This window comes from Plecotus auritus (genome assembly GCF_963455305.1).
Source record: "Plecotus auritus genome assembly, chromosome: 4".
Classification (NCBI taxonomy): Eukaryota; Metazoa; Chordata; class Mammalia; order Chiroptera; family Vespertilionidae; genus Plecotus; species Plecotus auritus.
Window position 1 is genome coordinate 31,904,637 of NC_137775.1, and position 25,796 is coordinate 31,930,432.

The 25,796-nt window shown below is 36.9% G+C and overlaps 1 protein-coding gene across 5 annotated transcripts in view; it reads left to right on the plus strand.

The window, feature by feature from the left end:
• UTRN (utrophin) overlaps positions 1-25,796 on the plus strand; it is a 479,531-nt gene that overhangs the window by 334,597 nt on the left and 119,138 nt on the right. For all 5 annotated transcript variants that reach the window (XM_080663479.1, XM_080663480.1, XM_080663478.1 and 2 more), the window contains 2 exons: positions 5,419-5,591; positions 18,033-18,189. In XM_080663479.1, coding sequence (XP_080519605.1) covers positions 5,419-5,591; positions 18,033-18,189 — 330 coding nt within the window. The remainder of the gene's footprint in view (positions 1-5,418; positions 5,592-18,032; positions 18,190-25,796) is intronic.

The following is a 25,796-nucleotide window of genomic DNA, read 5'->3' on the forward strand; positions in this document are numbered from 1 at the left end:
CTCAGTCCGCAGGCTGACGCTCTATCCACTGGGCCAAACCAGTCAGGCGATAATGGTGGTTCTTTAAGGGTGTGTGTGTGTGTGTCTGAATTTGAATATCACTCTTGTTGTGAAAAGATGCTTTCCATAGTGACAACACAGAGAGAAACCACTCAGTACAAAATTTCCTTTACAGCATTTACCTCCTTTATGATGACTAACTTAAAATTATACTTTGAAGCTATATTTTACTGCTCAACTTGTTATATTTAAATGTGTCCTTGTAGACACAGTAACTTTCCAATTTCAAGGTTCATTCATTCATTCATTCATTCAGTGTTTAGTAAATATCTGTGAAGTGGCACTGGGCTGAGTTCAGGGATGGAGCGGAGAACAGGGAGACTTCCCCTCAGTGAGCTTCTAGCCTGGTGGGAGGACTCAGACATTAAATAAGAAAGTTTTTTAGTACAGGTAGGTGATTTAGCAAAGTAGAGGGAGTTATAAGAATACAGGTAGCCCCAATTTAATTGGAGTGTGGTGAAGTCTTTCCTGAAGAAATTACATTTAAGCTGGGACATAAGAGATGAGTTTAAAATAAGGAAATCACTGAGATTGTGTGTGTGTGTGTGTGTGTGTGTGTGTGTGTGTGTGTGTATGTATGTGTTGTGGGAAGAAATTGAGAGCTTTCTGGGCAATAAGAACTCCTTTACACAGGTGAGGCGTAGAGGAGTGGGTGCTCCACGAATGTAGATTTAAAAATTTAACATGAAAAATTCTTGACTAGGTTTTCAAGCCTGTTCAGTTTTGAATGTTCTATCTGGTTTTGATAATTAAGGTGGGGCAATAGTTCGGCCACATGAAACATTTATTAACTTGTGTTTGTATGCACCTTGGAAGGAAAGTTGCTGTATTTTAGTTCACTAGGATTTTCATGTGTTTTAGTAACAATTGCTATAGAGTCAAGAAAAAATATTTTTGTCAATAGCAGTGTTTGCTATGCTGGAATTTAAAATGTCATTTGTTTATTTATTGATTCTTTGTCATTGTAAGTTGGCTTGTTCAAATTATCTTGAAAGTGCAGTTAATTGTAAGCTTGTTCCACTTAGTACTTTAAATTTTTTTCTGCTCTGTTGTCTAACATATATTTATAATCACAGGAAATGGGAAAAACATTACTGGTATTGATTTCTTAATAAATGCTGCTGCAGACCAGGTGGCAGTTTCATAATTCTTAATAGAGTGGTTAAAACCAATGAGATTAATTGTTGAAAGACAATGTAGCTTATCAATTATTGATTGGATAATTCATTGAAGTAAATAAATTAATTTTTAATTATAAATTGACTAATTAACTGCAATAACTCACCAGCAGCCTTAGAAACGGTCTCAAAATATATTTACATATCACTAATGACCCTTGATGATACTCTCTGGTTGTTGTATTATTTTTTAGATAATACCTATTTTTTTTTAATGTTATAATTCCTCATTTTCAAAACCTAAAACTCTGGTCATGATCCTGCTGACTCCTGATCATCAGTCCTACCTGCCTCTGAAGTCCGGTCTTATTCTGCAAGGAACAGAGGACTTCCTTTCCCTGAATGGTTAGCGTTGTTGATCTAGCCTGTGCCTTGGGATACAGTAGGGAAGTTGTTGCTGACCTTACTTCTTCACCTTCAGGAAAGAAGTCAGGACTCCTTCAGGGAAAACATTGCTATGTTCATGTAGGGTTAGGTAAATATGCCATGCAAAAATAAACCAAAATTATGTCAACAAGGCCCAGAGAGGATGAATTCATTCTAGCACCAATTTAGTTGTTGAAGTCTTCCTGGTGGTACTCTCTAAATCTGTTTCCTGTCGGAGGGTTCCTTTTTATCATAATCTAAATAAATAGTTTTGCTTACATAATTAGGGCCTCTACTTGATTAGAGAACATTATAAAGAAGTAAAATGTATGTGATACACATTATAAAGTGTTTGCTTATAATATGTCTATGGGTTGTATCATTCAAAGTATGTCCAGTTAAGGGCAAAATTGGTATTAAAATGTCATTGATTAAAGAAGTAAGCAAATAAATCAATGTTTTCCTTTATTTGTGAATTTGTTTTGTCCTGGGTAGTGGGTGTTGTATTCAGAAAGACTAACTGTTGATCAGTGAGCTGATGTGAGCTTTTATAACTGTCTTCTGGAAGATTCTTCAGAAAGGGTGCATTTTAGGCTTTTGATGGTGCTTTGACTTAGAGAAAAACATGTAGTCCTTTAATTCTAAACCCCTGTTTACATTGTTTGAAGATAGGTTTCAAGCCTCACAAGTGAATCTTTAAAATATTTCTTCTGCTCTCAAGTGTTAGTTTAATGGCTTGGATACCTTGCTGTGGCCCCTCTGTGCACATGACTGGCTTATGTTAAATGATTGGAAGAACATTGCTTTGTGCTTCTAGCTGGATTGCATTTCCATAACTAATTATCAGTAACCATTTTGTGCTGTATAATGTTCAGAAAGGCTTTCAGGGGACAGAGGTAAGTCTTTCTAGAGCAAGTCTCCCAGCTGAGCAGTGAGAGTAAACCCTCTTTCTTGGAAACTTTAATTTACTTTAGCATTTGATGCTGCGTCAGGATCATAATCTGACAGCCTCCCATGCTGGTGTCTTGATTTTAAAACCAGTGAATCATTGCACAGTGATCTGTGAAGGAGCATGTTTCATTAATTGCTTGTTACTCTAAATTTCCAGCGAAAAGCTTAGGCAGGACTTTGCAATGCAGGCTTCTAAATAATTTTAAGTTTCCCTTGTTAAAAATTTTTAAATGAAGACATTAAACAAAATTATTACTATATTCCATTAAATTCTTTAATTATCTGATTTTTTTTGTGGGGCTAGAGTGGCTGATATGCCAGTCAGTCAAGGTGAACTTATTCACACATTAATTCATGCATTTATGCATCTATCCATCTGTCTGTCATCTATCTACCTACCTATCTATGTGTTATCTCTTTGTATCTATTTATTTTAGGCTCAGAGACTGTGAAGGATACCGAAGACATAATAAGATGGTTTTCTGCCTTTAGGTGCTGTTGATATATTTGTCCAAGTAAATATGCCATCAAATGTTAAATTAAAAGAAAAAAAACACAATGTATGCCGATTTCCTTTTCTTTGATCATTTTCTAGATGTTGATTTTCTTTCTGACTTTTGATGAACACTAAGATCATCATTGATCCTCTTATACAGAGATTATACTATTTTGACTTATTGCTTACATTTTTAATGTAATAAAAATGTAATAAGCAATAAGTGTGTGCAATGATATAGAAATACATATGCTGATTTAAACACAGACTTTAAGATTAACATAACGTATAGTTTTGCATCCTCCATTTTTAAACTTGATTAGTATATCACCATTAATGTGTTATAATAGTTTCCACTTTTTCCCAGTTTTATTGAGAAATAATTGACATACATCTTTGTATAAGTTTAAGGTATACAGAATCATGGTTTGATTTATAGATATTGTGAAATGATTACCACAATTGGTTAAGCTAACATTAATCTTCTTATATCTTACCTAATAAAAGAGAAACATGCAAATTAACCATCACTCCGCTACACCTGCAGCCAATCAGAGTGAGTATGCAAATTAACCCAACAAAGATGGGGGTTAATTTGCATATGCAGGCCCGGAGCGGTGTGAAGCCTGCTATGAGGGGAAGGGGGGCGACGGAGGGAGCTACTGGAGTGATGCTCCAGACAGAAGCAAGGACTTGCCAGCTCCGGACAGCCAGGAGTGGGGACTTGCCGGCTCCCGGGCAGCTGGGAGTGAAGCCAGGGGAAGGAAGGCCTATTCTTGCACGAATATCGTGCAATGGGCCTCTAGTAGATACAATAAAAAGAAAGGAAATGTGATGAGAACTGTTAGGATTTACTCTCTTAGCTTTTCTGTATGTCATGTAACAATGTTAACTGTAGTCATCATGTTGTATTGCATCCCTAGTACATATTTATCTTATAACTGGAAGCTTGTATCCTTTGACTGTCTTCCTCCAATTTCTCCTCTCCCCACTATCACTTTTTGTAATGGCAAAAAGTCTGATTTCTTTTTCTCTGAGTTTTTTTGTTTTAGATTCCACATGAGATTGTACAGTATGTGTCTTTCTCTGTCTGACTTCTTTCACTTAGAATAATGCCTCAGGGTCTATCCATGTTGTCACAAATGGTAGGATTTATTCATTTTTTATGGCTAGAAAACATTCCCATATATATATATATATATATATATATATATATATATATATATATATATATATATCAATCACAACTACTTTATCCATTCCTCCACCGATGGACAACTAGGTTTTATCCGTTTCTTGGCTATTGTAAATAATGTTGCTATGAGCACGGGGGTACAGATATATTTTTGAATTAGTGTTTTCATATCTTTCGGATATATTTCCAGAAGTGGAAGTGTTTGATAGTTTCCACTTTTTTTCAATTTTAAAACAATCAATGTGATAGATGTGTTTATACATAAATATTCCTAGGATACATAATTGCAACAGGTTTTTTTTAAAAGCATATTTTTATTGATTTCAGAGATGAAGGGAGAGGGAGAGATAGAAAGATCAATGATGAGAGAGAATCATTGATTGGCTGCTTCCTGCATGCCCCCCACTGGGGACTGAGGCTGCAACCTGGGCCTGTGCCCTGACCGGGAATCGAACCGTGACCTCCTGGTTCATAGGTCGATGCTCCACTACTGAGCCATGCTGGCCAGGCAATTTCAACAGTTTTAAGGCTTTTGATACATATTGCCAAAATGCTTCTTCAAAGTCTTAACAAATTTTTATTACTAATTTAGAATAATTTTTTATTTTACTTAAACTACACTAAAATTTACTTTATAAAAATAAACAAAATATTATCTATTTAATAGGAGAAATATTACTTTACAATTAGTATTTATTTCTTACTCAGGACATTTTTATGAAAGTGTTCTTTAAAAACTATAGAAATAAACTTTATTAGATTAAAATAATAAACAATTAATAAACTTGTCTAAATGTGAAAAACCAGCAATTAAAAGGATGTAATATCTAACAACTTTGTAAAACTTCATATTTTGAGGGGAGTTTTACCCATGTATAAAGGGGATAAATAATTTGATTGAATCGGACTAGCTAATACATGAAATTAAGATTATAATATATTTTATTTTTAAGAACTTGGGAATCAAGGTATTGAAGATTTAAAGATTTATTATTTTTAATGTAAGAATTGTGGAATCACTTGAATTTGTTATTTAAGATGACATTAACTATTTTTATTTAAAAAATACACCTCATCTATGAAATATAAAAAGTTAAAACTCTGTATAGCAATCCCAAGTAATGTTGACACTAATACCTAACATTGCATTGTCTCTGCTTTTCCATCTTTAGGACATTCAGGCAGAAATTGATGCCCACAATGACATATTTAAAAGTATTGATGGGAACAGGCAGAAGATGGTAAAGGCACTAGGAAATTCCGAAGAAGCTACTATGCTTCAGCATCGACTCGATGACATGAACCAAAGGTGGAATGACTTGAAAGCAAAATCTGCTAGCATCAGGTGAGAATAATCAATGTCAGAATACAACTAATGGGGGAGGGGGTTTCATGACTCTTGTATGTAAGACAGAGAACCAGCTGTTTCCCCAGAAATACCCTAAGATTTAAATGCAAAGACTATTTTTTTAAAATCCTAGTTTTAGTTCCATCAATGTCCCATGCCCTTTGCCAGCTGTTCTCGATTATTCACAAATTTGCATATATTCAACCTAATGATACCAATTATAATGTTACCAACACCTGATAATTTTTGTTTACCTTAGCAAAGAACTATGTTAGGATCCTTGCAAACATTACTTTTTTTCAGTACTCAAAAAATTCTAGTAAGGTCAGTAGTACAATTCTATCTTAATATGAGGAAACAGGCTTAATGATTGTGAGGAACTTGCCAAGAATTTGAACTAAAAAGTGCCAAGCCAGGATTTGAATCTAGATCTTTTGGACTCTTGGCAATGAACATGTTTTGCCTCATCATGCTATTTGTATATCCAATTTGAAGTAGTTTTATAGAAATTAAATATTGCTTATGGACACTACAGTGGAAAATTGATGATTCATGTGTGCATTTGGAGAGAGCAAAATTAAATAAAGATGAATCTGAGGACCAGAATGCTGACTAGGAAAGGACCTTGGGAAAATACTTCTGTGACAAGTATGAATGTTATTGAGAGTCATGAATATTTTAGATTATTTTTAATAGATGGTGAATATAAGTTTAGAAGAAACTGAGATCATGTTACTGAGCAAACATCCAAAAGCAAATGTTGGGGAAAGACCAAAATCTTGCACCTGATCAGTTTCTTTTAAAGTTCAGAAATATGTATGGAAAAATGTACAACCTTAAACCAAATGATCTTGAGTTTGACTTTTTAAATTAACTTATTGATCTTGAACAAGTTACTTAGTCTCTCTGATCCTTAGTTTTTAAATTTATAAAATAAAACTAATTTGTATGATTGCTGTGAAGATTGAATAAGATAATCTGATAGGTCCTTAATCTATGTGAAGCCTGTTCAGTGTAGTGTATTTTCATTTTTACATAAAGATGCTCAGTGATTTCATAGAACTAGCATACAGAGAGTAGAAATCTTCAATGATTATTACTGTGAATTAATTTTTAAAAGTTTTTTTTTCTGAAGAGATGTCCAAAGATTTTATTCTTTTGGGGCTCATTGAGGAAGACTTGCACTTCGTTTTACACGTAAAGAAGGGGGTCATGTATCATGGCTATGAAAGCCTCAGTGTAAAGATCTCATTGAAAATCATGTCAGTATCAGCCAACTATTTTTAATAAGAGGAAAATTATGGAATGTTGTACAGGGAGGGACTATGCTTGTTGAAGATTGAGTCTTCAACTGGCCAAATCCCACTTGTTTGCACCTTTCTGTTTCCCCATAAATAGAAATAAGTGAAGAATTTTAGAATGTTAACACAGTGACAAGCTTTCACTGAGGTTCTAGCAAAACCAACATCTCGTGTAATGAACTAAAAGTCACAGGAATGGTGCTGGTGACAATTGTGAATGTGGTGCTGGACCTTTGAGAATTTGCAGGATGAGTTCTTTAGGAAGGAGAACTTAATGAAGGCTACATCTGTTTAAACAGACCAAGTGGAAAACTACAGACAAAAAAAAATCTTCGGCATTCCATGGATGTTATTGCCTAAGCCCACTGATTCATGGAAAGAAATACCTTATAAACTTCAGTTGCAATATTATCTTATACATAACTTAATGTTATTTGTAGAAGATGGGAGAATAAACTTTTTTCAGTGAACTTCAGCATCACAAGGTCATCCCAGTAAAATGTGTTATTAATGTGATGAACTAAAACTATTTTTACCTTTATTACCCTTACCCACTTTTGGAGATTCAGGCATTTATTCAAGCATTTAATTAGAAATTACTTCTATATTTAAGGCATTGCTAATCATAAATAAGATATGGCCCCTGCCCCAGAGGGTTCATAGTTCTGTCCAGGTTCAGATGGACCCAAAGGAGGGAGTGATTACTTTCATTTCAGTTGGTCATCAAAGGCTTCATAAAAGAGGAAATTTCTAAGTTGAGCCTTGAAAGATGTGTAGTTATTCCTCAGATGGACTGAGTGAGGACTGGAGAAGGGCTTCTAAGCAGGAAGCTTGAAATAACACTGTTTTTTCATGGAGTAGTTAAAAATTTCAGTCTGGCTAAGAATAGATTTTGCCATTGGTGTAGAGAGGAAAGATTGTGGCTAGAGAAAAAGGTATAGAGAGGCAAGACATAAATCCTAGAATACCTGTGTGTACTATATTCTATTCCATTGGTGATGGAATCTGAACATAATTGATTTGAGTTTGTCATGATCCCTCTCACACAATTATGAGGATGTGTTAGATAAGCACAGTTCTAAAGACAGGGAGACTTGTTACTTAATTCATGTTGTTGAGGCACTGGTGGAACACCTAGAAACAAATAACCAGTAACCATTGGATGGAGATCTCTTTAAAAGAGAACTGTAGGCCAAATAGATGGTGGGATGGGGAGTATCCAGGCAGAGGTGGCAGGTAAGCACTGTGAGTAGGCAAGAGGATGCCACTGGAAGAGGGTGCAGCACAGAGTCCCAGGAAACCCAGGTGCATAAGGAACAGGGGAAGGGAAGGAAACCAGAAAAGAACCTGAGAAGTGGTTGTCCTTGAGGAAGGAAGAGAACCTGGAGAGTATTGCCAAAAGCCAAGAGGGAGGGGATTTCAGAAAGGAGGGCTTTTTAGTGCTGGCTGCTTCAAGAAGTCGAGTAAGGCCAGGGATGCTGAGTCCAGCTGTAATTAGAAGGGCTTTGATGACTTTGCCAGGGTCATTTTGTGATTGAGGCAAAAATCGGATTGCAGCGGACTAACAAGTCAGAATGGGAAGTGAGGCACTGGAAATAGAACTGAGTCTACACAGTCTCATGTTCTCAAGTAACTGCTCTGAAGGGAAGGGGGAGAGAGAACGCATGGCTATAACTATATTATTACCCATAACAGTATCATAAGTCTATAACAGCTGGCAGGCTCCATCTAGATTGACCTTTCTCTGCTTTCAGATAGATTAGATAGGTTCAAAGTAATGAGTGATATAGTCTTCATTTTTATCTTCAAAATACGGACAAAATAAATTTTATGAATATATTTATCATTACTTAGACATTTATAAAAGATAAAATGGTTTATTATTCTCAGTAGTGGGTCCTCATATGGGAAGCACACCTTAGAGAGAAGTGGTAGAGGATAGTGTTTCTAATGTTACACTGTGAGCTAGACTGCCTGGGTTTAAACACTGGCTTTGCCACTTATCAGCTGTGGCCCTATGGGCAGGTTACTTAGCCTATTAGTAGTCTTATTGATCACCATTCTGTTTGGCACTGATCAGGTCCAAGGACATAGAAATTCTCTCTACCCCATCTTTTTCTACCTTTATTCACTAGTACCAGGGATTTCTGAGCAGGTCCCCAACAAGGCTGGATCCTGAACAAATACAAACCAAAAGTATGGCTAATCCTATATAATAAAAGCCTAATATGCTAAGTGTCCAGTCATCCGGTCATTCATTCAACCAATCAAAGTGTAATATGCTAATGATATGCTAAGGCCACTTGACTGCTCGCTATGACGTGCACTGACCACCAGGAGCCAGACACTTTGACCGGTAGGTTAGCTTGCTGCTGGGGTCCCGCGGATCTGAGTGAGATGGGCCAGACATGCCCTGGAGCCCTTCTGCAGTCCTCCCCAGCTGGCCAATCTCCCACATCCCTCCCCACTCCTGATCATGCGCTGGTGAGGTCCCTCAGCCTGGCCTGTACCCTCTCACAATATGGGACCCCTTGGGGGATGTCGGAGAGCTGGTTTCAGCCCAATCTCACAGGCCAGGCCAAGGGACCCCACTGGTGCAGGAATTCATGCACCAGGCCTCTAGTAGAGAATAACAGTGTCATGTGAATTGCTGAGGTTGGAGGATAGAGCTTAGAGTAAGAGGTAAATGGGGCTGTTCACTGAACCCCACAATGAGGTGGAAATTACTAGCAGTCACAATTCAAGGTGGTTTCTAGAGTGCAACTTTTTACTTGGAAGAATAGAAAGAACTCAGTATCTGCAGACCTGTTATCAGGAGTTAAGGGTGGGCTGAGCTAAGCATACCCAGTAATCCCCAGATTTACAGATCAGATTCCTTATTCTACCTCTACAGGAAATAAGAGAATAAAGGGGTGGAGAAGAGGCCAGAAGTGTGCTTAGTGAGGAAAGCCCTACCCAAGGCAGGAAGTGTTCTTCTCATTAGCAAACACAGTAGGTCCTCGGGTTACGTTGGAGATCCATTCCTAAGGGCAACGTAACGTGATTTTCGCCGTAAGTTGGAACCACCTACATAAGCACCTACATCACTCACATGGAGCACATACACAGCAGTAATGAAGTGACACAGTAAAACAAATTTACAAGACAGATAACAACTCCTGACCTTTACTTGTGGTAAATAAATAATAAAAACATGAAGCACATATGTACATACATCAAAATGACGGAACTTTGTTTTTATAAATAAATGGGAGATGGCGATGAAACCACGAAACGACGTTATTTTGAGTCCGACATAACCCGAGGACTGCGTGTATGCAGAAACAGCCTATCTTCCAGACACCTGCTTCCTTCGGTCCTTACTGAAAATGATGCCTGTTGAGCACCGATTTTCTGCTTCTCTGTTCTTTCCTCTCATTCTTTTTAAAAATATATATTTTTTTGTTGATTTCATAGAGGAAAGGAGGGGGAGAGAGAAATAGAAACATCAATGATGAGAGAAAAATCATTGATTGGCTGCCTCCTGCACACCCCATACTGGGGATCAAGCCCACAACCCTGGCATGTGCCCTGGCCGGGAATCGAACTGTGATCTCCTGGTTCATAAGGATACACTAACCACTTAGCAACACCAGCCTGGCTTTCCACTCATTCCTTTAAAGCAAGGTCTACCCTTAACACAGACTTCTCTTGTGAACAAAATCTCCTCTGCCTTTAATATTTCTGTAAGCTCTTCTACCACTTTTCTTTATAATTGAAAGCTGGCTTTCCCCTTAATTGCCTGGTTTACTTAAATTTAATTAAATTTAAGTTTAATGTGTCCATTTTCCTCACCTGGCAGCCATTGGGAATAATCTGCATATTTTGCAAACAATCAGAATGCCAGCCAAAGACTTCTAGTATGGCACCCACAGAACACTGGCTGAACAGGAGCCCTGCCACACAGCTGGTAGCAGGGAGAGGTGGCAGCCTCTTCACTGCTTCCAAAGCATTGCTTCTCCATCTGTCAACAGCTTCTCCTTAGAAGTGAATACATCCATTAGTCCACCCTCTCACCATCTAATTCCTGCTTCCTCCTGATCTGCTGGGCACTCTTTTACTTTCCTCATTAATTTAAGTATCTGAATTCCCTTTCCTTTTCCATCTTTTCTTCAGTTCATTTTTGGTGTGGATATTGATAATTTTTTATATTTTCACTTCCAAGTGTCTGTATTTACTGTATCTATAAAAGTCTTTATTCCTAGTCTGTTTCCAAGTCCCATAGACTTGGCCCTACCTAAGATTCAGTTCATGTCCCATGTCATCTTGGCGTTCCTGAGACACTCGATCTTTAAGAGACCAAGGGCAGATTGTTCTCCAGAGAACACGTATTATTTTACTACATCCCACCTGCCCATATGCATTTCAATGCCACTATTTACCATGTTAGAGAAGAGCCAGCCCTCTGTTGTATAAAATCCGAATTGCTTACAATATCATCAGTAAATCAACTCTCCTTCACAATAAAGTTATGGATCTGATGAAGTGGGTACCTTCTTTCATTACCTTATTATATACCAGGACCACCTCTATACTATTATCCAACTTTATAGTTTTGTCCTGTATATATAATTAATCTACAATATTATAACTAGATTTTCTTAAAAATACATACACATTTTCTAATGTTTTCAACTTTTGAATTCTTAGCTTTCTTTTTATTTTCCTTCTTCCGAAACCTGCCCATCTCTGTCCCCATCTTTAGTTGCTTAAACCTTTCCTCTTTTCAAACTCATCAATCCTATTACCCAGTTTGGATTCTATCATAAGCCATTTCAATGACGTCAGGATCTTAAATTTCCTCTCCCCCCTTGATTTTCCATCTACTTTTTAAATCTGTGACATTCTGATGATCACACCCTCTCTTTTTCCTGCTCTTAATTCTGGATTACTTAGTGTTGCACTAGAAAGTAGAAAATAACATTTCTTTAATTTGAGCCTTTCTACTTAGAATTGGTATTGTGGTGCTGAATGGTTTTCTGTCATAGTCACCACCATGCCTATTTTTAAAAGACTGATTCTGCTTTAGCTCCCACACTCCCTCTCTGCAGGTGGTCTTGTTTCATTTTTCTGAGAGTGAGGCCATCTGATAAAGGCCCCTTCTGTGCGTTTTGAATTTTAAATTGTGTTTTAATTGTGATAAAGTTAATATTATCATAGCACGGGGCATTTGCTCTAATTTATCATCATTTTTATAAAGAGAATATCTGCCAAAGATCATCATAACAGTTAATATTTATTAAACATCCGTGTGCCAGACCTACATTAAGTGCTTTACAGACATTCCCTCCTTGGACCATGGTGTGGTCATTGGAACTATGTAATAATATTTGGCTCAATATCTTGGTTAATATCCTAAATATTATTTCATAATCTTTTTGGATGACTATGATTAAACTTTTTAAATACTAATATCCAAGGTACTAAATATTCTTTTGTGCTAAAAGCCAATACATACAGTTGTATAATACATCTAGAACAGCGTAAGAGAAGATAGCTAATGATTTGAAACTCTAGCTATGAGATAGGCTCTTAGGAATATTTGACAATATTTTTTCTTCCCTGGAAAAATGTGAATTGCAAATATACTAATAAATTCAGTAATGGGAATGACATGGTTTAAATTTTTATATTACATTTATTTAATTTAGGATTATGTTAATTAAATATCTACTTATCAGCTTAGTGATGTTTAATATAGGTCCTTATTAACATATGGTTTCAAAAGCCAGTGAAATTGTCAAATCTAATGAAAACAGAGTTCAAAGACAAAATTCTATCATCCCATTCTTTTATGAGCCTCTTAAAAATTCAGGGCATCTTTTAAAAAGCTGTTAGAGTATATTGACCTTTAACATCGTCATTACATCTAATGTTACTGCATTTTACAATGTCACTGACTCCACTTTTAATCTTAGGGAGCTGATTTTGCTATGCATGTTATAAAATACTAAATCTTCCTTTTCTCAAGTCTAATAGAGGAAGGGTTGCTGCTCTCTTCTTTCTTTTTCTCTCCGTTTCAGTGCTGGGCCCTACACTTGCCGCAGCGATGGCAGTGTTCTACATCAGCATTCTTCAGTAGGGCAGCCAGTAGCCACATATGGCATGTTGAGCACCTGAAACATAGCTATGCAACTGATGAACTGATTTCAAATTTTATTTAACTAAAATTTAATTGAAATAGCCACATGTTGCTCATGGCTACCATCTTGGAAGCCCAGCTCTAGTGTTCCTTCAGCACAGACTGAATTCTGAGGACTTCATTTTTTTTTTCCTAATGGGTCTTCGTTCTCTTTCTGGGAGCAGGAATACTCCTCTTTTAATGTTACTGGTTGTTTTTGTACTAACAAAGGTATTTTCTTTTATTATAACTTTAACTTATAATTTATGGGTGTTACCGTAAATGAAAAATAAATTTGATTTTTAGCGAAAACGCCAAATTGGACATCTAATTCCATAGTCCTCACACAATAGGGGATAGTATGTCTTTGCTCCTCTTAGGTTGGGTCATATAGTCTCTGGTAGACCTGCTTTCCAGATGTCTACATGTCTATCTGGGAAAGAGCTTGGGCTTGAGTTTGTATTCCACAGTCTCACCAGAGCTTCCTGAGCACGTTTCTTCTTTCTCTCAGCCATAGTTCTCTCCTAGAGTTCGTAGGTTTCCTGCTTCAGAGTGCATTTGGATTACTTGTCTTGCTCCTGACTTGACCCTTGAAGTTTCTATTTCTGAAGCAGTGTAGTACCTGTTATCAGAGCGGTTGCTGCATAAATGTTGTTTGTATTGAATAAATGAAAAAAACTATTTTAATAAATGCCCCTCCTTACTCACAAAGTTTCCTTTCTTTTTCATATCTGTATACTGGGAGGACTAAAAACTTACTTGAAAAAACAATGAAAAGAAGAGGCGTCTGGTGATTTAAAATAAATATTAATGCATCATTTCTTCCTCCCATCCTCCTGCCCTTCCTCCTCCCCTCCCTCCCTTATTTTTCTTTCTTGGATGTAAAGTACAGCATTGGAAATATAATCAGTAATATTATAATAACTTTGTAGGTATCAAATGGGTGCTAGACTTATGGGCGGGGGTCACTTCATAAGTTCTAGTATATAAATGCCTAACCACTATGCTATGTATCTGAAACTAATATGATATTTAATGTCAACTGTATTTGAAAAATAAAAATATTAAAAATACAGTAAATGGCAGGATACTTTCTACTACAGGGTATTCCAAAAAATGTATACACACTTTGAATAATTTATTAATTCCAGTGGATTAAATTTGATAAGAAAGAAACATCAATTGAGCTATCAGCTATTAAAGTGTGTATATATTTTTGGGACAACTTGTATACTTAAATAATTATCATTTTTATGAATATTTGCCTTCTAACTTTTTGCATATTTTTACAAATAATTTGTCATTTACAAATGTTTAGTCAGTTATAAATTAAATTATTCAATCTAAAAAGAGGGAATTTTTATAAAGCATATTATTTAGTAGATGTCATCCTAGGTTGATAAATACTTTGATCCAATGAAAGTATTTATTATTTTGCCCATGTTAAGTGACCAAAGAATGAACTGAAGCAGGTGAGAGTTAAGATAATGAGTCAATTATCTATAATGTAAGTGCCCACAGATATGTGTCAAATAAAAAAAATGTTTTAAGTGAAGATTCTGAAAACATGATTGATGACTGCTTCTAAAGTCTCAGGGGAATGTAAGCTTTAAAATGTTTAGAGTCAAATTGAGAAAATACAATTAACATCATACACAAATTTAAGGATTCTTCTTGCAAAGCATTCAACCCATTGCCCAAGAAAAAGCTTTCATCTTGTAAGATGAAAGAATTAAATTGAAACTAGAACACTGAAGGCTACTACGGAAGCATGCATTTATTTGGGCATATGGTAGTAATCCACTAAACACAGTTATAGTCCATTGGAGAATAACCAAAACAGATTTTTCCAAGCAAAGATTCTGCCAGATCAGGTTGCTTTTTACTATGGAAAAAGAAGGATGCAGAAAAGTACATATACTAATGTTGACTTTTTAAATTTCAAAGTCACTTTAGTATCTCTTTTATAAAAGTATTTTCTTCTTTATAAATAGTTCTTCAAGTGCTGAGTGCCATAGATTTCCATGATCAATCTTATTATTTCTACTCAATCAGAAGAGTTAATTGCATTGGAAAAGGCATTTGCATGCTCTTCAATACAATGAGCGTGTAACTCGAAATCAAAGGAATGTCTGGTTTGTTATTGATTAAAGAGTTAACTACAGACATTGAAGATGCAGGATCAAATAATCTAAAATAAGAGGTCAGGGTATATGCATACCTGTTTTGCACACAGAGAGTGTCAAACACTTCTTGATTTACTAAGGTCCTCTGATTTCTACTCTGATTTCTAATGGTCTTTTAAAAAAATTTATACTTAAAAATACTGGCAAGAAATTGCATCAGCTCAGTCAAATGTACTTACGGCAAAATAGTTTTTAACTGTCAGAGAGATTTTCAGTTAATATAATTGAAATTATTTAGTTCTGCTCTGTGACTAGTCAAATCATTACTTATCAGGGATAGGTAATTACATATTTGGCCTAAAATTAATCAATATGAACACAGAAAAGCTGGCACTGGAGCAGAATTGGAATCTCATTAAAGAACAATTTTATAAAGCATAGGGAATATACTAGTAGTCAATAGTGTTGTAATAACTATGTATGGTGTCAGATGGGTAGCAGGCCTGTCAGATTGATCACTTTGTAAGGTATATAAATGTCTAAGCACTATGTTTTACATCTGAAACTAATATAATAATGTATGTCAACTCTAATTGAAAACTAATTTAAAAAATAAATATGAAAAAGAGGCAACAATATAAAAGGAACAATTTTTGTAAAATTATAGCACCTATGGAATGAATAGAAAAGATTGTAAATGCAAGAGAATAAAATAAAATTTTAAAAAATATATTTTTATTGATTTCAGAGAAGAAGGAAGAGGGAGAGAGAGATAGAAACATCAATGATGAGAGAGAATCATTGATCGGCTGCCTCCTCCAAGCCCCCCACTGGGGATCGAGCCCACAACCTGGGCATGTGCCCCTGATCAGAATCGAACCTGGGACCTTTCAGTTCACAGGTCGACACTCTATCCACTGAGCCAAACCGGCTAGGGCTAAAATGAAAATTTTAATCATACAGTTCTCAAAGAACTATAAAATACCGCAAACTTCTTTTTGTATTTACATTTTTTTTATTATTTTATACCTAGCTCTTTTGAATAAGACATATAATTTTAATTCTTTTTCTATTAGCCAGTAGACAATGGAACTAAAAATAAATCACAGGACAATTGGCCTTTTGTATGTGATTGAATGCTGGTTCATACTATTTTAGAGAAAAATTTTTTTTAAACAATAATATTGGCTGATGGACTATGGTCATGATTTTATGAATTGTATATGAGCTAGAGATCAATAACTTATAGTTCTGAAAAGATTATGAACTTTTTAAACAAAGAAAATATATTGTTGATCTATTTTTGGAAGTACCATCTAATTTGATCAATGGGGAAATATCTGTTTGAATGATCTAGAACAGATAATTCAGCTTTAAGACAGAGCCTCAAGTAGATCAGATGTCCAAAACAGGAAGTCACTGGTGGGTCTGAGAGACAGGAGTGGCTATGTCTAGATCTCTCAGTAAAAAGGCAACTTTGGCCCTAACTGGTTTGGCTCAGTGGATAGAGCATTGGCTTTCGAACTGAAGGGTTCCAGGTTCAATTCTGGTCAAGGGCATGTACCTTGGTTGCGGGCACAGCCCCAATAGGGGGTGTGCAGGAGGCAGCTGATCAATGATTCTCTCTCATTGATGTTTCTAACTCTCTATCCCTCTCCCTTTCTCTCTGTAAAAAAATCAATAAAATATATATATTTTTAAAAAACAACTTTGTGGAAGGGGAAATCCTAATACCAATGTCGAGGTGAGAATTGCTGTCTGAGAGGATATGAAACCTGATCAATAGAGGTTTCTTGCACCTGGAGTTGCCCCAAATCTTTTCTCATCATAAGTCCTTAGTCTTTGCAAACTATTGTGGAACAAGGCTTCCGTCTGTCTCTATCAGCCTTGCCCCTTTTGATCTGAAAGGTCAAGGTAATTCCATTTCACGCAGATTATTGCTTAAGTCCACATTCACAGTCTGTCCACTTGGATGAAGCAGGATTGACTAAATGCTGATTTCTTGAGTCTCTGCAGTTGTTTCTGATGGATCTGTTTTTTCAAATCCAGCCCATGTGCTGTGGGCTGGAGACTGGATACATGGGTTTTCTCCAAGACCCTTACAGGAACAACGAACGAATTTGTTCTTTGTTTGCATTTCTGTTTTCAAAGGCGTTGGCTGTTATTGGAGCCTTCATCACATAAAAATGAATTTCCTAAACCTGGTTTCCTGATTGTGAAGTTCATAATTTAAGTATCTAAATGTACTCTTCCGTGTAGTTTTTTTTGGTAAGAAAAATAATATGGGCCTATTGTAAATATTGTATTGTAAATATTGTTACAAAAATTCATAAAAAGTAGGTGTTTACTGTGTTCTTACTAGTAACCACAGCTGGTATACATCTTTCTAAACATTGTTTATACATATAATTTCCTTCTTCTCTATCCCTCTCTTCATGTACATAATGAAATGAGAAAATATTATTCTGAATGTGCATATGTACTTCACATAAACTACTGAAACTTGGTTTTACAATTTTACATTATGTTATGCACATTCTTCTTGAAAGCCTCATGTTTATGCCTTTGTGGCATGGAGGTGGACATTATAATTTTGATAGATAGTACCAACATGTTCTCTGAATTCAAAGTAACTTTCTTACAGGAAAATTATATCTATAATATATATTATTAAGAAACATGGTCAATAGTATTATAATAACTATAATTTTATTATTAGTTTTATTTTTTGGGCTTCTTTCTTAGACATGAACATTAGTCGGTCATACAAGATTATCAGGCTAAGAGAAAGTATATACTTTTTTGGATGCAATTCAAACATCTAAATGTGGTCAGCATTATCTCTCAACAGGGCCCATTTGGAGGCCAGTGCTGAGAAGTGGAACAGGTTGCTGATGTCCCTAGAGGAATTGATCAAATGGCTGAATGTGAAAGATGAAGAGCTTAAACAACAAATGCCTATCGGAGGGGATGTTCCAGCTTTACAGCTCCAATATGATCATTGTAAAGTAAGTTGACCACATATGGTGGGTATCTTTTAAAGTTAATTTAGATTTTGGTGAATAAATACTCAAAATAAAATTCTAGATAAATATCAGTTGAACCAAGTATCACAGATTCCCCCCATCTCCATTTCTAAATTTCAGTATTTATACATTTATTTTAAATTGTATTAATTGCTTCCATTTGTTTCAAATTAATTTTTCTCTTCATATTTACCTAAATATGAGGAGAAAAATGTAATGTTTAAAAAAAATTACAGACATCTAAAGCATAATATTGCTCTTAGGTAACTATAAAATTTAACTTTCCAATAGTTTTAAAATATTAATATCTTATATTGGGGACTTTTTTTTACTATATGTTAATCTTAAATTTCAAAGTCATAGACTCATAAAGAATTACAAATTATTTATTTATAATAAATGAAAGTAAAAAAATAAGGACTTGTACTAGTAAAAAAAAAATAGGTCTTATAGCAAATGATAGTAGTATTTAAGATCATTTTATGTTTTCTTTATCTGAACTTAGATCTTTATTTTGAGTAACATTTTCATTCTGCTCAAATTTCTGTCTCTATGCAAATGTGTATTTCTACACTGATAAGCAGATATGCTGAAATGTTATTAACTGACAGATTAATTCTTAGATCCTTGCATTAGTTAAGTTCTTTGCCTTATTTTTATTCATTTATTTATTATTCCTTCATACTAATTTATCACATTACATATCAGCTTGTAATTATATACTAGAGGCCCAGTGCACGAAATTCGTGCACGGGAGGTGTGTGTTCCTCAGCCCAGCCTGCACCCTCTCCAATCTGGGACCCCTTGAGGGATGTCCGACTGCCCGTTTAAGTCCCTCTCATAATCCAGGACTGCTGGCTCCCAACTGCTCACCTGCCTGCCTTCCTGATTGCCCCTAACCGCTTCTGCCTGCCAGCCTGATCACCCCCTAACCACTCCCCTGCCAGTCTGATTGATGCCTAACTGATCCCCTGCCAGCCTGTTTGCCCCTAACTGCCCTCCCCTGCAGGCCTGGTCACCCCTAACTGCCCTCCCCTGCAGCCCTGGTGCCCCCCAACTGCTCTCTTCTGCAGGCCTGGGTCCCTCCCAACTGCCCTTCCCTGCAGGCCTGGTCGCCCCCAACTTCCCTCCTCTGCCAGCCGGGTCACCCCTAACTGCCCTTCCCTGCTGGCCTGGTCACCCACAACTGCCCTCCCTTGGAGACCTGGTCCCTCCCAACTGCCCTCCCCTACTAGCCATCTTGTGGTGGCCATCTTGTGTCCACATGGGGGCAGGATCTTTGACCACATGGGGGCAGCCATCTTGTGTGTTGGAGTGATGGTCAATCTGCATATTACTCTTTTATTAGATAGGATAGAGGCCTGGTGCATGGGTGGGGGCCAGCTGGTTTGCCCTGAAGGGTGTCCTGGATCAGGGTGGGGGTTCCCTTGGGGCATGGGGCGGCCTGGGTGAGGGGCCTGTGGTGGTTTGCAGGCTGGCCACGCCCCCTGGCAACCCAAGCGGAGGCCCTGGTATCTGGGGTTTATTTATCTTCTACAATTGAAACTTTGTAGCCTGGAGTGGAGCCAAGCCTTCTGCTTGCTCCATGGCAGCAGCCATTTCTGTCAGGATTTATGTATCTTCTATAATTGAAACTTTGTAGCCTTAAGCGGAGGCCTGGGCTGGCCACGGTGTGCGGAAAGCTTGGCTTCCTCCATCACCGGGGGCAACCCTAGCCTCCTGCTCTTTCCAGCTCTGTGGCTGCCACCATTTCTGTTTGGTTTTATGTATCTTCTATCATTGAAACTTTGTAGCCTTGAGTGCAGGCCTAGGCCTTCAAGGGCAGGCGGAAAGCTTGGCTTCCTCCACTGCCAGGGAAACCCATGCCTCCCTCCTGCTCTCTGTGGCCGTAGCCATCTTGGTTGGGTTTATTTGCATATTCACCCCTGATTGGCTTTGTGGGCGTGGCTGGTGGGTGTAGCGGAGTGATGGTTAATTTGCATATTACTCTTTTATTAGATGGGATTTCATTCTCTTCACATGCAATGCAAGTTCTCATTCTAAATCTGTACATTTTAATGTGATGTCAGAATGCTATTCCCATTTAAAAAATGACAAGCACCAACATAGGCATCTTTAAAGGAAGGTGTCATGTATGTAATATATTGCTTCAGTGCAAAATGATAAGATCATAAGATTTATTTTATTTTGAACCTTTCTGATGAGGTTATTCAGATTACCATTTGGGTAAACTTTCTCATTCTACTTCAAAAGAGAATATGATAGAGAAATAACTCAAACATGAATTATTATTTCTGAAATTTTCCATTTAACATTTTCAAACTGCAGTTGAGTCCAGGTAAAGTGAAACCATGGAAAGTGAAACAGTGGATAAGGGAGGACTACAGTAATGGTTTTATAAAGGTGGGGACTGATTGAGCATGCTTCCTTGCTGATGGGAATGATCCTGTAAAGTGGGAAAAGTCAGTGACACAGTGGGGAGGGTACCACCCAGGAACAGTGACGGGTGGATCCAGTGTATAAATGGAGCAGTTTTAGGGAGAAGGGCAAAGATTTCATCCATTTTAAAAGGTAACTGTCTGACTTACTTTATTTTGAACCACACAGTACTATTTAGAGAAGTTGAATTAATTTGACATAATCTCTCAATGCTAAATTAGAACATCTAGAGATTATAAGATGAATGTGTTTCACTTCATTTTCATACCACTGTGACCTTTCAGTTATGTGGGGGCATTCATCAGAACTCTAACAACCTTTCTCCAATAGAATGCATGATTGAGTTTAGAAAAGGAAACTACCCAAGAATCACTGAAAGTGTATGGTTCAGATAAAATTTCTTTTTTTTTAATTTCTTTATTGATTACGATGTTACATGTGTCCTTATTCCCCCATTACCCCTCCACCACCACCCTCATGCCCTCACCCCCCTGTTGTCTGCGTCCATTAGTTAGACCTGTATGCATGCATGCAAATCCTTTGGTTTTTCTCTCCCCCTTACTTCCACCCTCCCCTACATTCCCTCTGAGATTTAATGGTCTGATCTATGTTTCTCTGTTTCTGGATCTGTTTTTGTTCATTATTTTATGTTATTCATTATTTCCCCTAGATGAGTGAGATCATGTGATATTTATCTTTCTCTGCCTGGCTTATTTCACTTAGCATAATGCTCTCCAGTTCCATCCATGCTGTTGCAATGGTAGGAATTCCTTCTTTTTTACTGCAGTGTAGTATTCATTGTGTAGATGTACCACAGTTTTTTAATCCACTCATCTGCTGATGGGCACTTAGGCTGTTTCCAAATCTTAGCTGTTGTAAATTGTGCTGCTATGAACAGAGGGGTGCATATACCCTTTCTGATTGGTGTTTCTGATTTCTTGGGATATATTCCCAGAAGTGGGATCACTGTGTCAAATGGGAGTTCCATTTTTAGTTTTTTGAGGAAACTCCATACTGTTCTCCACAATGGCTGCACCAGTCTGCATTCCCACCAGCAGTGCCCGAAGGTTCCTTTTTCTCCTCATCCTTGCCAGCACTTGTCGTTTCTTGATTTGTTGATGATAGCCATTCTGACAGGTGTGAGATGGTACCTCATTGTTTTGATTTGCATCTCTCGGATGATTAGTGACTTTGAGCATGTTTTCATATGCCTCTTGGCCTTCCTTCTGTCTTCTTTCGAAAAGTATCTATTTAGGTCCATTGCCCATTTTTTGATTGGGTTGTTTATCTTCCTTTTGTTGAGTTGTATAAGTTCCCTGTAGATGTTGGAGATTAAGCCCTTATCGGTGATGACATTCGCAAATATGTTCTCCCAGATAAAATTTCTTGTTGGTTTGTCCATTCCCTCATGTATCTTCTGACCTTTGTTTAAGCCAATGTAATTCTTATATTCAAATCTCATAAGAGTCCGGACATTAGGGCCTTAAACTGAATTACCAAGTTACACAAGCAAACTTACTTATTAAAAAAATGAATTTGAACATTATCTTTAAAATAGCAACACAGCACCATAAAATTTAATGTGTGTGTATGCGTTTCCCCGGGTAAAGCAATCTGAGATTCCTCCTGCAAACCTGTAACTTCAAGGTCTTGCTGTGTTATGAGGCTAGTTAATGTGAGAAATCACCTCATGGTAAAAGTGCTTAAAATTAATTTCCAAGTTCCCCTCCTACTTTGCCACCTATGTTGACTTCCTTCTTATCAAATATCAATTGCATGGCCCCATACAGTCTGTTAGTAAAGAGAAGTAGCCCCATTCCTAACGAACTAACTGCCTCTGAACATATTTAGCCCAGAGACAATTTTATCTATCTCACAGTTCATTACTTTATTCAGGAAACTTCTATGTTACACCTGATGTTTGCCAGATACATTGCTAGATACTGGGCATGCATCAGTTTGACTGTTTTTGCTGTCACATATGTCACCCTCTAGCAGCAGAGATATGTTTGAAAAGACGTAATGACAGTAGATATTAAAAGCTCTGTAATATGAGCATGAACACAAGCCAGGGAGGCACAGAGGAATCATGATTATTTGTACTTGGGAAGATTGGGTAGGGCTCCATAGAGCAAGAGGCCTTTGAGCTAGAAAGACACCGTGGAATAAGAATACACTACAGATTTTTACAAAAACTTCTGGCAGAAAAATCCTCCAACTTTGCCATGGTATGAATTGGAGTATGCAATAGAGGTGTTGCTCATCTCCCTTTTTGATTACATGTAGAATAAGACTGAACATATTTGCTGGTTAAAGAAATACATTTATGTATGCATGTATTTTAAAAATGGAAGAAATAATATTGTTTTACCACTATAAGAACTGAAGGTTTCCTATTTTAGTTTTAGCATTCATACTTAGTATTCTGATTGAGGCATCATTTTTGTATGCCAATGAGATAGAACCAAAATAAATTTATATATTATATGTTCATTTAGGGACATTGACCAAAATTTGTAAGTACTATGAAGGGAGATTTTTAAAAACATTTCATCTGCATACCAATGAAAAGTAAACCTGTTTTCTTCCCCTTTTTCATGTGGTTTTATTAGTGCTATCGAATTTAATGACTCTTCAGCCCCTTTTTGCTGTCGTTTTATGACTTCAGATCCATATATGCTGATTTAGCTTTGAAAGCAACTTGGGAGAAAAAGGAAATTGCATTCTAACAGAGTCTCCTTATGTGGATATAAATTATTTTTTTCTGCTTATATTCTTCAATGAACAGTGCTTTTGTGAAACCAAAAGCTAAGGAAGCCTGACGTACCAGCAACATTTCTGTTCTAGGTCCGATGCCTGCGTCTAGGGCCAGATTCATGGGTGTGTCCCATGCAGTCACGGTCACGCAGGGCTTTGCTCTTATAAGGGCCTGCACTTGGTTTCCTGCTCTGCTGCCTCTTTAAATTCTGAGTACTGTTGGACCAGGCACCATGATTTCACTTCTCATAGGGCTCTGCAGGTTATTATAGCCAGACCTGCTTGCATCAAGAAGGAAAACATTCATGTCTATGTTTTGGTATATATAAACCAACACTTTTACAATAATGAAAGCCTCTTCAAAATTACTTTACGCACCCTCTTTCTCCTCCAGTAAGTAAGCCATCCTGAGCCCCTTACATGCCCCTCATTGTGACTTGTGATGGCTGCTTGTTAGTGTCAGCTGGGTTGTGATTAGTGGTTTCTTTTTGGCCCTCCCTTTCCTGTTGACTCACCTGGTGTTCTGTTCTGTCTCTGTACTTGACATCTAGGTAACCAGTCTTTCTTCATATTCTTCTTACCTCACTGGTAGCTCCTTCTCAGTCTCTTTTACTGGTTCCTCCTTTTCCCCTCAACCTCCTAAAATAGGGATGCAACAAGGGTCAGGCCGTGCCAACTTCATTTCTGAACTCATCTGGTCGCCTGGTTTCCCACCACATCTATAGGCCAACCGTTCCCAAATTTATATCTGTTCACGTGTCATCTCTACTTGGGAATCTGATATACACTTCCAACTTGAAATGTCCATGCTGAATTCCTGAACTTACCCCTCAAATTTCTTCTATCCAGTCTTCCCGATTTCAGTGGATAGAATTCTGTTCCAATTGTTAGGTAAAAAACAATAATTACTTCAGTATTGTCTTTCATATTCAGTTTGTTAGGAAATCTTGTTGGTTCTGTGTTCCAAATACAGAATCTAAATCTGACTGCCTATAACAAGTTCTTTATAGCTTTAGCTATCAGTCTGTGTGTATGGTTTTTGTTTTTTGTTTTTTTAGCACAACAGCCAGGGTATTCTTATGCAAATAAATCAGAAGTCTTTGGTGGCTCTCTAATTCAGAGTAAAAGCCACAGTCCTCAAAATGTCTTTTTTTTTAAATATATATATTTTTATTGATTTCAGAGAGGAAAGGAGAGGGAGAGAGAGAGATAAACATTAATGATGAGAATCATTGATCGACTGTCTCCTACATGCCTCCTACTGGAGATCCAGCCTGGAACCTAGGTATGTGCCCTGACGGGGAATCGAACCGTGACCTCCTGGTTCATAAGTTAATGCTCAACTGCTAAACACACTGGCAGGGCCTCAAAATGGTTGTTAAGACAAAACATGATCTGATCTACTTCCTATTCACATCTGGCTCACCTCATTTTTGCTATTTTCTCTTCTTACAACCTGGCTTCAGCCACTCTGGTCTCTTGGTATGCCTTCAGTCACAACTGTCTTTTTTGCCTAGAATTCTCTTTGCATAATATCCACATGGTTAACTCCACCGTTTTCAAATATTTGCTCTATGGCACTTTCCTAATGAATCCTATCCATACTTCTCTATTTGATTGTAACCCCCATTTCAGCATTTGTAACCTCTCTTACCCTATTCTATTTTTTTCTTTTTCTACAGCATTTATCATCTTCTCACATAATTATTTATTTTCTGTTGTCTCTTTGTCTATGCCTGGCAGTTTAGATGCCCAAGAAATATTTGTTGAATGTCGAATGAATGAAATATACCCAAAGATAACATGTCCTTTGGTATAAATGTCCCTTTTTATTTCTCTTTAATCCCTTTTTTTCTTATTCATGCTTGAAAGCATATCACATCTTGATAATATTTCTACTTTAAAGAGCTGAATCTTTAATAAAGGTAATAGCTGACCAAAAACGTAAGCAACAATCTTTTCTCAAGAGCTAGACATAATTTCAATTACATGACATACTTGAAGTTGTAAGAAAATTAATACCATTATATTTTATGCTTTAATATTGTAGTCAACTAAGAGGTTATCTTTTACCTGTCTTAATATTGCCTAAATTATTCAAACCAAGAGATAGATTTTTATATGAGCAGAAAGGAACTATCATGTGTTGATAGTTGAGATAGCATTTAAAATATACCTTTTTATGCTGGATACTGCCAGATTCTCCCAGTGTTTTGCTTCTCTCTTATGTAGAAATTTGACAGTTGAAAACTTGATGATTTATGATTCCTAACAAACCTAGGGAGTAGCTTAAACACATGGACTCTCTCATTCAGTAACTAGGTTGGCATGTATTACAGTTTATAAATAAATCTATCTTCAGAGATGTTATTGAAGTAGAACATAAGGAAAAG